Source organism: Schistocerca serialis, chromosome 11 (genome assembly GCF_023864345.2).
Source record: "Schistocerca serialis cubense isolate TAMUIC-IGC-003099 chromosome 11, iqSchSeri2.2, whole genome shotgun sequence".
In the NCBI taxonomy this organism is placed as follows: domain Eukaryota; kingdom Metazoa; phylum Arthropoda; class Insecta; order Orthoptera; family Acrididae; genus Schistocerca; species Schistocerca serialis.
Window position 1 is genome coordinate 140,827,879 of NC_064648.1, and position 16,451 is coordinate 140,844,329.

At 43.7% G+C, this 16,451-nt stretch overlaps 1 protein-coding gene across 1 annotated transcript in view; it reads left to right on the forward strand.

Annotated features, from left to right (window-relative positions):
- LOC126427207 (uncharacterized) overlaps positions 1 to 11,984 on the forward strand; it is a 99,993-nt gene extending 88,009 nt beyond the window's left edge. Inside the window, exon 6 of the mRNA XM_050089439.1 lies at positions 11,880 to 11,984. Within this exon, the coding sequence (XP_049945396.1) occupies positions 11,880 to 11,902 (23 nt within the window). The 3' untranslated portion in view covers positions 11,903 to 11,984. The remainder of the gene's footprint in view (positions 1 to 11,879) is intronic.
- The last annotated feature ends 4,467 nt before the right edge of the window (positions 11,985 to 16,451 follow it).

Below are 16,451 nucleotides of genomic sequence, written 5' to 3' on the forward strand. Positions count from 1 at the left end.
ACGATAATTGCATCATATCCTAACAGCATAAAGTGAGATTCCCTTTGAAAATGATTTTCCATTTAGCACTATTTTAGTACACTTTGGGTATTTTCCTTAGAAAGTCATAACTTACGTTGTATTTTGTGACATGTTGAAGCTGTGGAGTCCTAGAGATGTAGAGTAAATCGTAAATAATCGTCCATTTTTTGTAAATTACTTGGTTCAAATTGCTCTAAGTACTATGGGACTTAACAAATGGCTCTGAGCACTATGGGACAACATCTGAGGTCATTAGTCCCCAGGATTTAGAACTACTTAAACCTAACTAACCTAAGGACACACATCCATGCCTGAAACAGGATTCGAACCTGCGACCGTAGCAGAAGCGCGGTTCCGGACTGAAGGGCCTAGAACCGCTCAGCCACAACGACCGGCAAATTATTTGGCCATCAGCAAAGATTACAGTATGTAAATGTGTATTTCTAGAAATTAATTTTATTCCTTGACTAATTTATCATTCGACTGTCTAACAGTATTGTCAGAACGACATATATGTTAAATAAAGTGGGTGAGAGACGGCACTCTTGTCGTACATCTCTGTTAATTTCTATCGGTGCTGTTCTCTCTCTGCATGCATAAATTAAAATTCTGTTATTCAGTTAATAAATTTTTGGCACGTGTAATGTTGTCCCCTTGGTATATTTACTGTCTCCATAAGTGGTCCACTGTCCTCGAATCCTAGTGCTAAACCCCTATTACTTCTGTTATATGGGGCAGATGCTATTGACGACATTGTCACATACACAAATGACATCCTAGTAGTAGTTCTTGCAGACTTCAGGGCGAGACTTGAGGAAAAAGTGAATGATGTGCTTGTCCAGATGCAGCATTGGTGCAAGAGCAAGAAACTAACTATAGCCATTCATAAAACCACATACATACTTCCTTAGAGAAGACTTTCTCTTGCCAGAAATCCTTCCCTGGTGCTTGACGTAATATCTGTCATAGATATTTAGCCACTCTTCTAGACGAGAAAAGAAACTTCCCACAACACGTAAGATCTGTTCCTCAGAAAGCAGTCAAAATCATGCATAAGGTTGCCCATGCTGGTACTGCTGACCAAAAATTACCGTTGCACGTAGTGTGGCCATATTACGAAGCTACTGTGGGCTTTGCTGCCAGCGTCTGGGCGCATCGCCTTAGACTAGGCAGCTACAAAACAATACTGTGGCGAATTCAGCGGAGCGTACTTCTGAGGCTCGCCGCTGCCTTTTGCACTACACCTGTAGAGGGTTTAGTTGTGATCTTCGGGCTTCATGACGTGTATATCGTGGTACGTTACAGGGCACCGCTGTAACGGTCGGGACGCTAGCAATATGATCGCGTGTACGAGATCACAAGGACGTATCTTCCTGATAAAAGACATTTAGGACCCTGGAATTGAATGGCAGTCTGACTGGGACCCTAGGAGCACTACGAGACGTGTTTACAGCGTATTCCCAAGCACCTGGAACAGGCTCAAACTGCGCGACGTTACCCCTACTTGAGGTGTGGTGCACCTATTAACAGGTCACGGTCCATATCCCACACATCTGCGTCGAATAGGATGTGGTAACGCACCAATGTGAGGTGAAGGTTCGGCTAAGCATGTCGTTCTGAGATGCCCCTTTTTCAGGTAGAGAGAGAGACAGCAAACAATTAGACTGCGATCTGCAAACAATCGTAGGTGACCAACACTTGTGGACTAAAGTAAAATATGATGGCACATCAGATATTTAAAAGGTAACTGCTTAATTTTCGGTCTATAAGATCAAGTGGACCCTCTGAGTATCAAAATAATGTCAACAGGTCAAAGAAGCGTTACCTTAATTATAGGTAATGATAGGCACATATACATTTAATTAACATATATATATATGAACAAATAAGAAAATATAAAAATAAAATAAAAACGAAACGAAAGAATTCTACGGTCTCTCACATCGGTATGCACAGATTCGAGGATTGCCGAGCCAAATAAGTGCCAGTGTGGGTGATGTAGAATAGTGTAGCAACAATATGTTTGGAAGTACGTGTAGTAGTTACTCGGTAAACCTCGAGTTGTTCTGAGTCTGCCAGTAACATATCTAGTAATGTAAGATGAAAGTTATTCACTTCAGTTAATTCTCTTTATTTTATGTTATTTTTTAAATTGATTCTTATTTTTCAACTGTTCTGTTTTAGTTCTACATTAATACTATCAGTCGTTGCTGTCAACATACATAATATAAAACGTTGTACGTCACCATGATTAATGAATATGTACGACCTGTTTAGAGTTTCCAGATAACAGGTCTGAAATTCGTAGTAAAATATTGAACCGAATAGAACTGAATTTTTCCAGTCTTCTATTAGTCCATCTCCTCCTTGTTCCTCTTTTGTCCATCTCCTCTACCCCTCTCCCCCCTCTGTCTCTCCTTCACCCTCAACCCTCTGTCCGCTCCTGCTACCCCTGTCCCAGTTTATCTGCTCTCCCCCCTCTCTGTTCATTTGCTATTCCTTCCTGTCCATCTGCTCCTTCATGTCCACCTCCCTCCACTTAATTCCATCTCCTCCTTCACTTCTCTTTGTCCATCTCCTCCTGCCCTATTTCTCTGCCAACCATCCCTCACTCTGTCTATCTTCTCCTCCCTTCTCCATGTCGATCTCTTCCAACTCTTCTTTCACTGTTCATCTCCTCTTCCCTCTGTTCTCTCTCCATTTCCTCCTCTTTCCTTATCCTGTCCATCTCCTCATCCCCCCTTTCGCTGTTCTGTTCATTTTCTCCTCCATATACTCTTTCTCCTCCTCTTTCCTTTCTCTATTTCCTCCTCTCCTCTCCTTCTATCCCTCTTCTCTTCTCCATTTCCCCGACCATTGTCTCCCCCCCCCTCTCTCTGTGTGTCTCTTCCTCTCCCCTGTCTAGGTACATCTCTTCCTCTTTTCTTTCTCCATCTTCTCGTCCCCTCCTCTTTGTCCATTCCCTTCTCTTATTATTGTGTGTCGTTTCCCTCGTTTTTGTCCATCTCCTCACACACTCAGTCTACCTGTCTTCTCCTGCCCTTTCTCTCTCCCCACTATCACAGCCACCTCAGCAGGATGCTGCTGGCTCACACCGCCACAGTTTTTATTATGGAGAGAGTAACTAATAAGTGTATCACATTTGATAGCAATAGTTGCAGGGTTTTAAGATAAACTTTCCACCAATGTCTTTGCTCACGTACATGCAAGTCAAATATGTTTCACGTATATTTAAAATTTTCCACATGTATTTGCAGACGTATTTCACCTGTATCTCTAGTGAAATTCGCTCTGCTGTTTCATTTTCCCACAGCTCAATGTTTGTGACGTCGTGTCTTCTGAACTGACGGGAAAAAGTCGCAGCAGCACAAAATAATTAATGTAGAGATATGAAATATTGGGAATAAATTTCTTTAGATGAAATATTTAAATCATTAACTTTGCAGTATCACAGTTTGATGTAGGTGCGAGGAAAGCGATTGGAAATGTGAAATGCTGAAACGCTGGCATACAAATTAACTGGTGTAAGCCCCTAGGATGTCGAACGTAAGCATGCAGACGTGCATGTATTGTATTGCACAGGTTCTGGATGTCAGTTTGTGGGATGGAATTCCATGTCTGTAGCACTTGGTCAGTCAATGCAGGGAGGGTCAATGCTGTTTGTGGATGACGCTGGTGTACTTGCCCAATGATGTCCCATATATGTTCGATTGGAGACAGATCTGGCGATCAAGAAGGCCAAGGAAACATGCTGACACTCTATAGAACATGTACATGGGTGAGCGTTATCTTGTTGGAAAACACCCCCTGGAGAGCTGTTTATGAATGGCCACACAACAGTTCGAATCTCGAGACTGACACGCAGTTTTGCAGTCAACGTACTCGGCATAACCATGCGAGTTCTCCTGCAGTCATAAGAAATCGCACCGCAGACCGTAGCTCCAGGTGTAGATCCAGAATGTCTAGCACACACACAAGTTAGGGTGTTGGTCCTCAACTGGGCTTTTTTTTTTCTGTCAAAGGCATTCTTGACTAACACTACTCACCACGTCCAATATCAAAGGTAACTAACACTCACGACCGTCACGGCGTGTATTTAAAGGAAACTTGATTCGAAGCCTCATAGTGACGCTATTAGTGCCACTCTAATGCGACTGGCTCGAGATCCGATTGGTTGGTTAATTTTGGAGACGGGACGAAACAGCGAGGTCATCGGTCCCATCGGATTAAGGAAGGATGGGAAGGAAGTTGGCCATGCTCTTTCAAGGGAACCATCTCAGCATCTGCCTGACGCGATTGAGGGAAATCATGGGAAACCTGAATCAGGATGGCTGGACGCGGGTTTGAACCGTCGTCCTCCCGAATGCGAGTCCAGTGTGCTAACCAATATGCCATCTCGTTCGGTCCGAAATCCGAATAGACGTCATTGTTCAGATGTCTAAGCACGGCTACCAACTTCCGTTTAGCCGGCCGTTGTGGACGAGCGGTTCTAGGCGCTTCAGTCTGGAACCACGCGACCGCTACGCTCGCAGGTTCGAATCCTGCCTCGGGCATGTATGTGTGTGGTGTCCTTAGGTTAGTTAGCTTTAAGTAGTTCTAAGTCTAGGGGACTCATGATCTGAGATGTTAGGTCCCATAGTGCTCAGAGCCATTTGAACCAACTTTCGTTTATGTCGCACAACTGTTTCTTGGTGGAGCGATTTCTTTTTTTCTTTCGGCGGTGTATTTCTGTACTTATATTCGGTGACATATGTACATACTGTCTGCGAAATGTGTTGCGAGTAGAGTTAATAGGATAAAAATAATAAATTAAAATGTCGTGCATGATGCGACAGTTTGTAACTCATCTTTGTATTTGACGTCATATCTCCTCAACGGCGTGTCCTAAATTATACATTTTTGTAGGTACTTTCAACAGCATGCGTGTTTATTATTTGGGACGTGTGTTGCGAATAGCGGTAGTAGTAAGCAATTACTTAGGTTGAAACGTCATGATTCAGGTGGCACTTTTTCAGCGTGAATAGGAAAAATGTAGTAAGCTACCAACGTTTTACTTTCATCATTACAGCGAGAAAATGTTTGAGAAAGGTTTGAAATTATGTGTCATGTTTCTTCGAAGTCTCATTCTGAAATACTGGTGAATAAAGAATGGATATTCGCGCATAACGAGCTACACTTCTTTTTCACTCGTATCTCTTTGACAGGTAGGTGTTTCTTAGCCCTACAGAGATTATCTCAAGGCAATACCTTGCATGTGTGCAAAGTTTGGTTGGCATCGGTCCACTATTTTTGGTGGGTATGTGGAACATACATATATATGTACGTCCATTTTTGAAGTATGTATGGATTCCTGTCTTTCCATGAACAGCTTTGTACTTCCTCGTTTCGTTTGTCAATCGAATTATTTCTTCTGTTACCCAAGGTTTCACCGTAGTTACCTTCCTTGTACCTTTCTCTGACTGTGCAACATGTGAGATTGCCGTTTTTAAAGATGTCCGCTCCTCTTCAACTGAACTGCGTGCTGTAATGTTCCTTATCGCAGTACCCGCCTCCTTAGCGAACTTCAGACGAGTGTCATCACTCCTGAGTATATCATATCCCGCTCAGACTCTTCTTTACGAGTCTCCTAAACCTCTGTCGACTCTTCACTGTTACTAAATTATGATATAAGTCCATATCTGCTCCTGGGTATGACTCACAATTCAGTTTGATTTTGGAATCTCTGTCCGACCATGATGTAATACAGCTGGAATCTTTTCATGTATCTGGATCTTTTCCAAGTGCACCTCCTCCTCTTGTGAACGTTGAAAAGAGTATTCGCTGTCACCGTCTGAAATTTATTGCAGATCTCAATTAGTCTTTCCCCTCTCTCATTCTTACTGTCTATCCTATATTCGCTAGTAAACCTTTCCTGTACTCCTTCCCCTACAAACATATTCCAATCCCCTATGTTTCTTATACTTTCATCTCCCTTTACATACTGAATTACTCCTTCAATATCCTTATAATTATACAGCCACTGTATACTCATTTTTCGATTGCGACGTAGGTATTTATACATAAACTATCGCTGTCGATATTGATTTGCTGTCAAAACGGATGAGAACAACCCTATCACCGAACAGTTCACAGTAGCTCACTTCCTGCCCTACTTTCTTATTTACGCATAATCCTTCTCCCTTTACACAGTATTCTGCTGTTGTTCTATTATCATGTATTCACCTGACCAGAAATCCTTACCTCATTTCCGTTTCACCCCTGTGACCCATTCAGAGTTCTTACTCGTTCGTTGATTTTATCTTTTTTTTCCCTTGTGGTGACCTACCCCTTGGCAGTCCCCTCCTAGAGGTCCGATCGGTGGACTAGTTCAGAATCATGGCGCCAATGGAGAGGTCATGATGAGACTTTTGCAGTTAAAAGTCACATGTCCTGCAGATATACATCATGCGTCTTTTGCCCAATGGTTTCCATTGCTTTCTGAATCCTCATGCTGTTGATCATCGCCAATGGTTCCGCCTTTTTGGGGGGCATTTTCCCACCCAATGGGCAAGCGAGTGCCCTGAATCTCTGTCCGCTACTCCGTCAGTTTTGACAAGGCCATTGGCTGAGTCAGGGTGACTTGTTATGCCAGAAGTCTTCGGCCAACTTTGCTGATGATTTCTAAGCGAAATTTATATAGCGGCTGGATTTGAACAAGCAATCGAAGACGACTACTAGTCAAAGTTGCTACCCCTAGACGACAGGTTCTAGAGAAGATGGGTTCACGTGTTCCACATCGACTTCCATTTTTTTCTATCACATCATGAGACATGTCCACTTCTGCACAGGAGCCTTTACGTAGTATTTCTACCTGTCCGCTAACTCCTCGGCATTTCACCGTGGAATTCTTCCTGCCGTGTTAGTGTTGACGCCTTTCCTTTTGATTCCATCTGCGTTTGTATTTGTCTTTCAAAATGATGAATCAGTCTTTTCGACGACAAGTTCTTTTTCGACTTCTTTCCATTTCTCATGCATCCACTTCGTCTTGGTATCCATGCATTTCCTGCTTATTTCATTACCAAGTGACTTTCACTGCTGTATTCCTGTCATTTCCTGAGTGTTTATATTCTTTCTTTCATTCCTCGATCTGATGTAGTATTTCTTCTGTCACTCGAGATTTCTTAGTATTACCTTCCTTGTACCTTTATCAGTCTCTAGAAGAACCAATCACTTCTTTGATTGCCCCTTCTAGAGAGGCCAGTTCCTCTTCAACTGAGCGGCTTATTCTGGTATTCATTATCGAAATATTTGCAACCTTAGAGTCCTTCAGTCGTATCTAATCATTAGTCATTGGTTCAGTATTCCACCTTTTTCCTCGTTGGATCTTCTGGACGATTCTCGTAAAGTCAGACTACTCTTCATCCTTACGGATTTGTGTTCTAAGTCTACATCTTCTCCTCGGTACATCTTGCAATCCAGTATCTGATTTCGAAATGCTGTCTCATCTGTGCGTCTGGATATTTTCCAAGAATATCCGCTCGTTATTTTTGAACAGTGTTCCAGGTATTATTATCTGAAATCTATTGCAGAATTCAATTAGTCTTTCTAGTCTTTCATTCCTACTACTGAACCAACATTTTCCCGTCAATCTCTCGTATATTTCTGCGGTTCCTCTTGCTTCTCAGTCGCCCTTAATTATTATATTTTGAGCGCGTTTACACACTGCATTACCTATTCAATATTTTCATTTACTCTTTCTATATCTTCATCTTCTGCATGTGATGTTAGCATGTATACCCTAATAACTGTCGCTGATGTTCTATTAGTATCGAGCCTGTTGTGAAACTCCTACCACTGATAAAGACAGAAGCTGAAGTAATGAATTAAAATTTTTGCTAAAGCCGGGACTTGAATCCAGATCTCCAGCTTACTATGCAGATGTGTTACTCACGTCGATGGTGGCTACTCCAGGTGCACAGTTAACCATAGTTCAATGCCCTCCCTAACACAAACTTCAGTCCATTTTAATTTTCCCTTCCTTAAGTCGTCGGTATTGCTGAGGCTCTCCGATATTGAAATAGCACCCCAGCTTTGTATATAACGGAGAAATACTGCCCGTACCTCATGTGGGAAACCGCGGTTCAAGTCCCAGCCGTGGCATAAATTTTAATTCATTGTCTCGGCTTCTATCCTCGAGACTCAATGTATCTCCACGAAAACGTAATTCCGACAGATCCCAGCATTCAACTGCGTGCAGTAGCTCACTTTCTGCCTACACAATTTTATGCTAGTGTTAATATTAGCCTTCATTCGTCTGACCAGGAGACATCTTCTCTCCATCTCGCTTCATTGACCTCCACTACGTCTAGACTGAGCCTTTGCATTTGTAGTTTTAGACTTTCCAACATCCCTACCACATTCAGACTTTTGACATTCTATACTCAAACTCCTACACTGTTAACATTTCGTCGGTTATTTAATCACATTCTCAAGCTCAACTGCCCCTCTCCAGTTTGGAAAAATATCACTCATTTAATTCAGCAAAATGCAAGAGCTAGCAAATATGAGAATTGTAGCACAATCATTTTGACAGCTCATGCATCCTATGTTGCTGACAAGAATAACATGCAGGAGAATGGAAAAGAAAATTGAGAATGTGTTAGATGACAATCAGTTTGGCTTTAGGAAAGGTAAAGGCACCAGAGAGGCAATTTTGACGTTGCGGTTGATAATGGAAGCAATACTAAAGAAAAATCAACATATTTTCGTAGGATTTGTCGATACGGATGTAAGATGCTCGAAATTCTGAGGAAAATGAGAGAAGTTTCTAACTGCTCTAAGCATTACGGGACTTAACATCGGATGTCATCAGTCGCCTAGACTTAGAACCACTTAAACCTAGCTAACCTAAGGACATCAGACACATCCATGCCCGAGGCAGGATTCTAACCTGCGACCGTAGCAACAGTGCGGTTCCGGACTGAAGCACCTAGAACCGGCGGGAGAGAAGGGTAATATACAACAGTGACAAGTGGCAAGAGGGAATAATAAGAGCCGACGAGCAAGAACGAAGTGCTTGGATTAAAAAGGGTGTAAGGCATGGATGTAGTCTTTCATCCCAACTGTATATCAAAGAAGACATGATGGAAATAAAAGAAAGGTTCAGGATTAGGATTACGGTGAAAAGGTATCAATGATGCGATTCGCTAATGACGTTGCTATCCTGAGTGAAAGTGAAGAAAAATTACAGGATCTGTTGAATGGAATGAGCAGTGTAATGAGTACAGAATATGGAGTGAAAGTAAGTCGAAGAAAGACAAATGTAGCGAAAGTAGCAGAAATGAGAACAGCGAGAAACTTAACACCAGGATTGATGGTCACAAAGTAAATGAAATTAAGGAATTCTGCTACCTAGGCAGAAAACCAACCAATGACGTACGGAGCAAGGAGGACATCAAAAGCAGATTAACACTGGCAGAAAGGGCATTCCTGACCAAGAGAAGTCTACTAGAACCAAACATCGGCCTTAATTCGAGGAAGAAATTTCTGAGAGCACAGCGTTGTATGGTGGTGAATCATGGGCTGTGGGAAAACCGGAACAGAACAGAATCGAAGCATTTGGGACGTGGTGCTACAGGCGAGTGTTGAAAATTAGGTGCAGTGATAAGATAAGGAACGAGAAGGTTGTGCACAGAATCGGAGAGGAAAGGAATATGTGGAAAACACTGAGAAGAAAAAGGGACAGGAGGGCATCTGTTAAGAGATAAGGGAATGACTTCCACGGTCCTAGAGGACAAAAACTGTAGAGGAGAACTGAAATTGAAATACATCCAGGAAATTATTGAGGATGTAGGTTGCAAGCGCTACTCTGAGATGAAGAGGTTAGCACAGGAGAGCAATTCGTGGCGGGCCGCATTAAACCAGTAAGAAGACTGATGAATAAAAAAAAAAGTAGTAAATCGGCTCTGTCCAGTTTCAGGGAAACATGCCCACAGTATGAAATGAAATGATGTTGGTGGCCCTCAACTACGCGCCCTCCGACTCAGAGTTGAAATATTAAAAGTTTTGGCCGGTTTCGTTGTGTAGGGGCTGGGATACGTAGTTGCCGCATTGCTTGCCACATACTGCTGAGTCTACAGTACACTACAAGAATACACACATGAATCGAATGGTCGAAGGTTTCTATCACTCGGCAATTGCGAATTATGAAAGTAACATATAAATTTATAAAAGAATGATTGCAATTAAATAAAAACTGCAGGTACTATCTTAACGACTTTAAATGAGGAGTACGATAGTAGAAGTACTTTTGAGAATGCGATATATTTCTGCAAAAGACTTATTGGTGTCGTTGGTGCAGCAATTAAATAAAATATAAGTTGAATAACAGGGAAACAATAGATTCCTACTGCACGTAATTAGTTACGAACAACGGCATAGCTCGCGAGATATTCACTTCTTAACGCACGCTACGTCTCCACTGTAGAAGCCACGGAAATCTCACAAGTGCACAAGTGGGCACTACGGAGTATTTCCACCCGCCGCGACCACGCGCAGACCGCTCCACGCTCTCCCAGTCTTTGCCACGACTGCGCGCCCGTCGCCGTCCTGTTCCGAACTGCCGTGTCCCGTGCGACCGTCCCTCGCGCCGCACCCTTCACCAGCTGCCCCGTGTCCTCTCCGGAGACGACGCCCCCATCCAGTCTCTCCATCCACGAGCGCAAGCGCCATGTCTGCAAACCAACGCACACACACACACACACATATTAAAGCACATGCGAAATACTGGATTTACATTTAAGAACTTGAAATTAAATAAATATTCCTACGGCTGGACCATAAACACGCTCTAACACACATTATTAGATACATAAACAAATTAAATAAACATATATCAAAGTAATAGCAACAAAAGGTAGGCCAGTAGCCTAATGTCTCTGTGCTTTCTAAACCACAGTAAATATTTAAGCAATTTCTTCATGAATAGTACATATCGGATATAAACAAAGACATAGGTGAATAAATATATTTATAAGCATGCTGATACCGTTTATTTGTGTAACTGTGGAGTACTTATGGCCTGACGCGATCGATAGTAATCGGCCACTTTGACCTCCAATAACTCATGTACTATTCAAGTTACATGCCTGTAAATCAAGCCAATTTAGGTCTACACTCATACCATTCTAAAGACACGGCGATCGACAAATTCGGAAGAAGCATTTGTATTTTGGAAATTCGTTACTGGGTGTTACGTGTATAATTTACGGTCAGTACTAAACTTCAAACTAATAAAGATATTGAAAATCCGATCACACCGTCAGAATCGACGTGCAAATAATAGTAATGTACACGTTTCTTTTTGACGTATCATGATTCATCTGGCTACTATTAATTTCTATACGAACTGTGAGATGTCTGCCATTAAGGTTTCACGAAGTCCGCCATGTTTGGCCCTCCCGTCGCAGAGCGTCACCAAGAAATTCCCAGCCACGCGGCTGGACCGGCCGCTGTGAACCATACGCGGTAGCTAAGCTAACGTTTGGGACCACGTGGCTGCTGCCGGGCCGCGGCTTTGACGAGCATCCTGTGCGGCCGCCCCAACTCCGACCATAGAATATTTCCAGGGCGCCACAACTCGCCCGTTACTTCACAAGTTGAGTCTGGATGCCATGGCGGAGACTCAAATGGATGTGATCGTGGATGCGACCTCAATGTCGCTTAATTCTCTGGTACAGAATTTTTTTGGTAATAACAGCATATGTGCCCGAACTTTACAGTTTTGACTTTTAAAATCCATACCAATATCCGTTGTTTTATTAAGGGAAAAGTTGCTACATATTCGTCATTGTAAATTCTGATGCTTACGTTGTTTACAGGTTCTGCATGGGGCCGAGGGTGATCAGCAGGTACTTCAGCAAAGGTTGTACACGGATAGTGGCCTAGCGTAGCATCTTATGTACAGCTGAAGTAAGGAACTACAGTGTATTCGCTTTATAATAAATAAAAGTTGATAGTCTCGATTGTTTTCAGTGCTGCTCCAATCCCACAAGCCACGATGTTTAAATTCACAGTCCATAAAATGTCCTACGGATTCCAAACACCAGAAAGATTTGTAAAATTTAATATAATTTATATCCCCATCATGCAGTTTACAGTGTGTTTATGAAGGTGTATATACACATTGAAAGAGATTCTGACAGGTTTATAAGATCTCTTTCTTTCCAAACATTGGACGATACACTATGTCATCAAAAGGATCCGGACACCCACAAAAACATACATTTTCCATATTGCATTGTTTTTCACATCTGCATTGTGCTGCAACCTACTGCCAGGTACTCCATATCAGCGATCTCAGTAGTCATTAGACATCGTGAGAGAGCAGAATAGGGCGCTCTGCAGAACTCACGGACTTTGAATGTGGTCTGGTTATTGGGTGCCACTTGTGTCATACGTCTGTACGCGAGATTTCCACACCCCTAAACATCCGTATGTCCACTGTTTCCGATGTTATAGTGAAGTGGAAACGTGAAGGGACACGTACAGCACAAAAGCGTACAGGCTGATCTCGTCTGCTGACTGACAGAGGATCGTGCTGTGTAATAGGCAGACATCCATCCAGACCACCACACAGGACTTCCAAACTGCATCAGGCTGCACTGCAAGTACTATGACAGGCGGGAACTGAGTAAACTTGGATTTCATGGTGGAGCGCCTGCTCATAAGCCACACATTACGCCGGTAAATGCCAAACGACGCCTGACTTGGTGTAAGGAGCGTAAACATTGCACGATTGAACAGTGGAAAAACGTTGTGTGGAGTGACGAATCACGGTACACAATGTGGCGATCCGATGGCAGGGTGAGGGTATGGCGAATGCCGGCTGAACGTCATCTGCCAGCGTGAGTAGTGCCAACAGTAAAATTCAGAGGCTGTGGTGTTATGGTGTGGTCGTGTTTTTCATGGAGGCGGCTTGCATCCCTTGTTGTTTCCTGTGGTACTACCACAGCACAGGCCTACACTGATGTTTTAAGCACCTTCTTGCTTCCCGCTGTTGAAGATAAATTCGGGAATGGTGATTGCATCTTTCGACACGATCGAGCACCTGTTCATAATGTACTGCCTGTGGCGCAGTGGTTCCACGACAATAACATCCCTGTAATGGACTGGCCTGCACAGAGTTCTGACCTGAATCCTACAGAACACCGTTCGTATGTTTTGGAACGCCGACTTCGTACCAGGCCTCACCTACCGACATCGATACCTCTCCTCAGTGCAGCACTCCGCGAAGAATGGGCTGCCATTCGCCAAGAAAAATTCCAGCACCTGATAGAACGTATGCCTGCGAGAGTGGAAGCTGTCATCACGGCTAAGAGTGGGCCAACATCATACTGAATTCCAGCATATTGGCTCTTGTAATTGAGACATTATCTACAACTTGTGTTAGTTCATTGAAGAAAGGGCCCACACTAACACTGGGTGATTAAGACATACGTAAAATAACTGATTTCTTGTTGATGTCAAGTGTTGTTAATTCAGTACCAGATTTTTGAAAGTGTTTCTGTTCACTTACGGTATCAAGTTCGTTCCTTGATATAACTGTGTTCCTTTTCTGATAGAAATGAACCATCCTCCAGCTCTTGAAGCAGATCGACAGGAAGACTGTCATTTCATACAGTGATAATGTTATACAGGGCAGTACACCAACACTAACACATTCTTCACTTGCAGCGTTATAGGACAAAGTAAAATATGAATGAAACAAAACCGTCTGGCAGGCAGGGAAATGCTTCTAACAGCCAACTGATGCTTCCCTTCAGCAACTGCTAAACGATAGATGATCCATAACAACAATAAATGTCTGGAAGTAAAAGAACTACACACAATTCATTCAATAAGTACTTCGTAACAGCTCAGGAAATAATTTTTTATCTTATTCATTTCTTTGTGAATGAGGTCAATGGAACATATGAATAACTGACTGGCTGTCCGTAATACACTGAGCCATAGAAACTGGTATAGGCATGCGTATTCAAATACAGGGATATGTAAACAGGCGCTGCGGTCGGCATAGCCTGTATAAGACAACAAGTGTCTGGCGCTGTCGTTAAATCGGTTACTGCTGCTACAGTGACAGGTTATCAAGATGTGAGTTTGAACGTGGTGCTATAGTCAGCGCACGAGCGGTGGGACACAGCATCTCCGAGGTAGCGATGAAGTGGGGATTTACCCATACGACCATTTCACGAGTGTACCATGAATATCAGGAATCTGGTGAAACATCAAATCTCAGACATCGCTGCAGCCAGAGAAAGATCCTGCAAGTAAGGGATCAACGACGACTGAAGAAAATTGTTCAACGTGTCAGAAGTGCAACACTACCGCCGATTGCTGCATATTTTAAAGCTGGGCCATCACCAAGTGTCAGCGTAGCGTAATCAACATGGCCTTTCGGAGCCAAAGGCTCACTGTGATCCCTTTATGACTGCACGACACAAAGCTTTACGCCTCGCCTGGGCCCGTCAACATCGACATTGGTCGGCTGATGACTGGAAACGTGCTGGCTGGTCGGACGAGTCTCGTTTCAAATTGTATCGAGTTGATGGACGTGTAGTGGAATGGAGACAACCTCACGAACCCATGGACCCTGCATGTCGGCAGGGGACCAGGTTGGTGGAGATTCTGCAGTGGTGTGGGGCGTGTGCATTTGAGGTGATACGGCACCGCTGACACGTGCAAATACGACTCTGACATGTGACACGTATGTCATCATCCTCTCTGATCACCTGCATCCACTCATGTCCATGGTGCATTCCGACGGACTTGGGCAACTCCAGCAGGACAATGCGACACCCTATATGTCCAGAATTGCTATGGAGCGGTTCCAGGAACACTTGCGCTGGCTACCAAACTCCCCACACATGAACTTTACTGAACATATCTGGGATGTCTTGCAACGTGCTGTTCAGAAGAGATCTCCACCTCCTCGTACTCTTACGGATTTGTGGACAGCCTTGCGGGACTCGTGGTGTCGGTTCCCTTCAGACATTAGTCGAGTCCATGCCACGTCGTGTTGCGGCACTTGGGGTTGCTCGAGGGGTCCCTACACCATATTAGGCAGGTGTACTATGTCGATCTTCCAGAGACGTTCGTTCACTCTAATAACACCAGTAATGACTGCTCAGTAAAAAAATGTTGAAGCTGGTAGGCTTTCAAGGGCACTGGACAAAATGTTAGTGACCCCCGTAGACTCGTAGCCAATACTGTGTGGCACCACCTCATTTCGTCAAGGGAGAGATTCCAAGAGTTTCTTCGGGTGTACTAGACCAAGCTAGAGACATTCACTGATGTTTGGGAGCCAAAAGCTGTGAGACTGCGAGAATGATGATTGCACAAACAGCTACAGACGTGTGTTATGGGACAGTTATCGTGTAACGTAGCGGACAATTCGAGGTACGACATACTGCCGAACTTCAAGTAACCAGAAAACCATGAGCCTGCCCTGGGAAAACAGGTTTTGCCGTATTGGAATATGCAAAGGTGAACCATGTGCTCATCATAAGGTGTAGGAAAAAGTGCAAAACTTGGTATCGATAATGTTGAAATAGAGATCAGCGTTCGTGTTCGAGGTAATGTGACTGAATGGCCGCAAAAACATTGGCTCTGAGCACTATGGGACTCAACATCTGTGGTCATAAGTCCCCTAGAACTTAGAACTACTTAAAGCTAACCAGCCTAAGGACATCACACACATCCATGCCCGAGGCAGGATTCGAACCCGCGACCGTAGCGGTCGCGCGGTTCCTGACTGAGCGCCTAGAACCGCTAGACCACAATGGCCGCAATCTATGGTTCGAGAAACACCCATAAAACATCACAAAACCACCTCCGGCCTCAACTATGCTATCCACACGCTGCAGGCTACACGCCTCATAGAGCCGTCGGTCCAATCAACGGCCTGCATTGTTTGAAAAGGGGCAAAGTCGAAACTGGTCGGAACGTGCTACTCCCTACAGTCATGTAACGTCCAGTTGCGCCGTTGTGTGGCAAATCGAAGACGTGCAGCTTTACATGCCGTTGCGAGGGATGGACTTTATGGACTTTAGCGAGGTTTCCTACTCAAGTTTGCCACTGCGTGGAGTTCCCTTCACAATCATGGCTCAGAAACTGACTGGGAAGGACAAGCATTGACTAACAGCTGACATTTCTGTCGGGTTTGTAGCAATTTTGTGCCGTATTACATGTTTGCGAGATGGAAATCATTCGTTGCAGACATGTTGTAAAATACGCCTTGATACGCCAACAAATCAGGCAACTTCATTCACCGTGTAGCTAATGGCAGCTCCAAACACGGCAGCAGCTTTCTGTCACATCTCCACGCAAACAGATCTTTCGGTGTTCATTCAACACAATAGACTGGCACATATCATCGACAGTCGCGTCTGCAC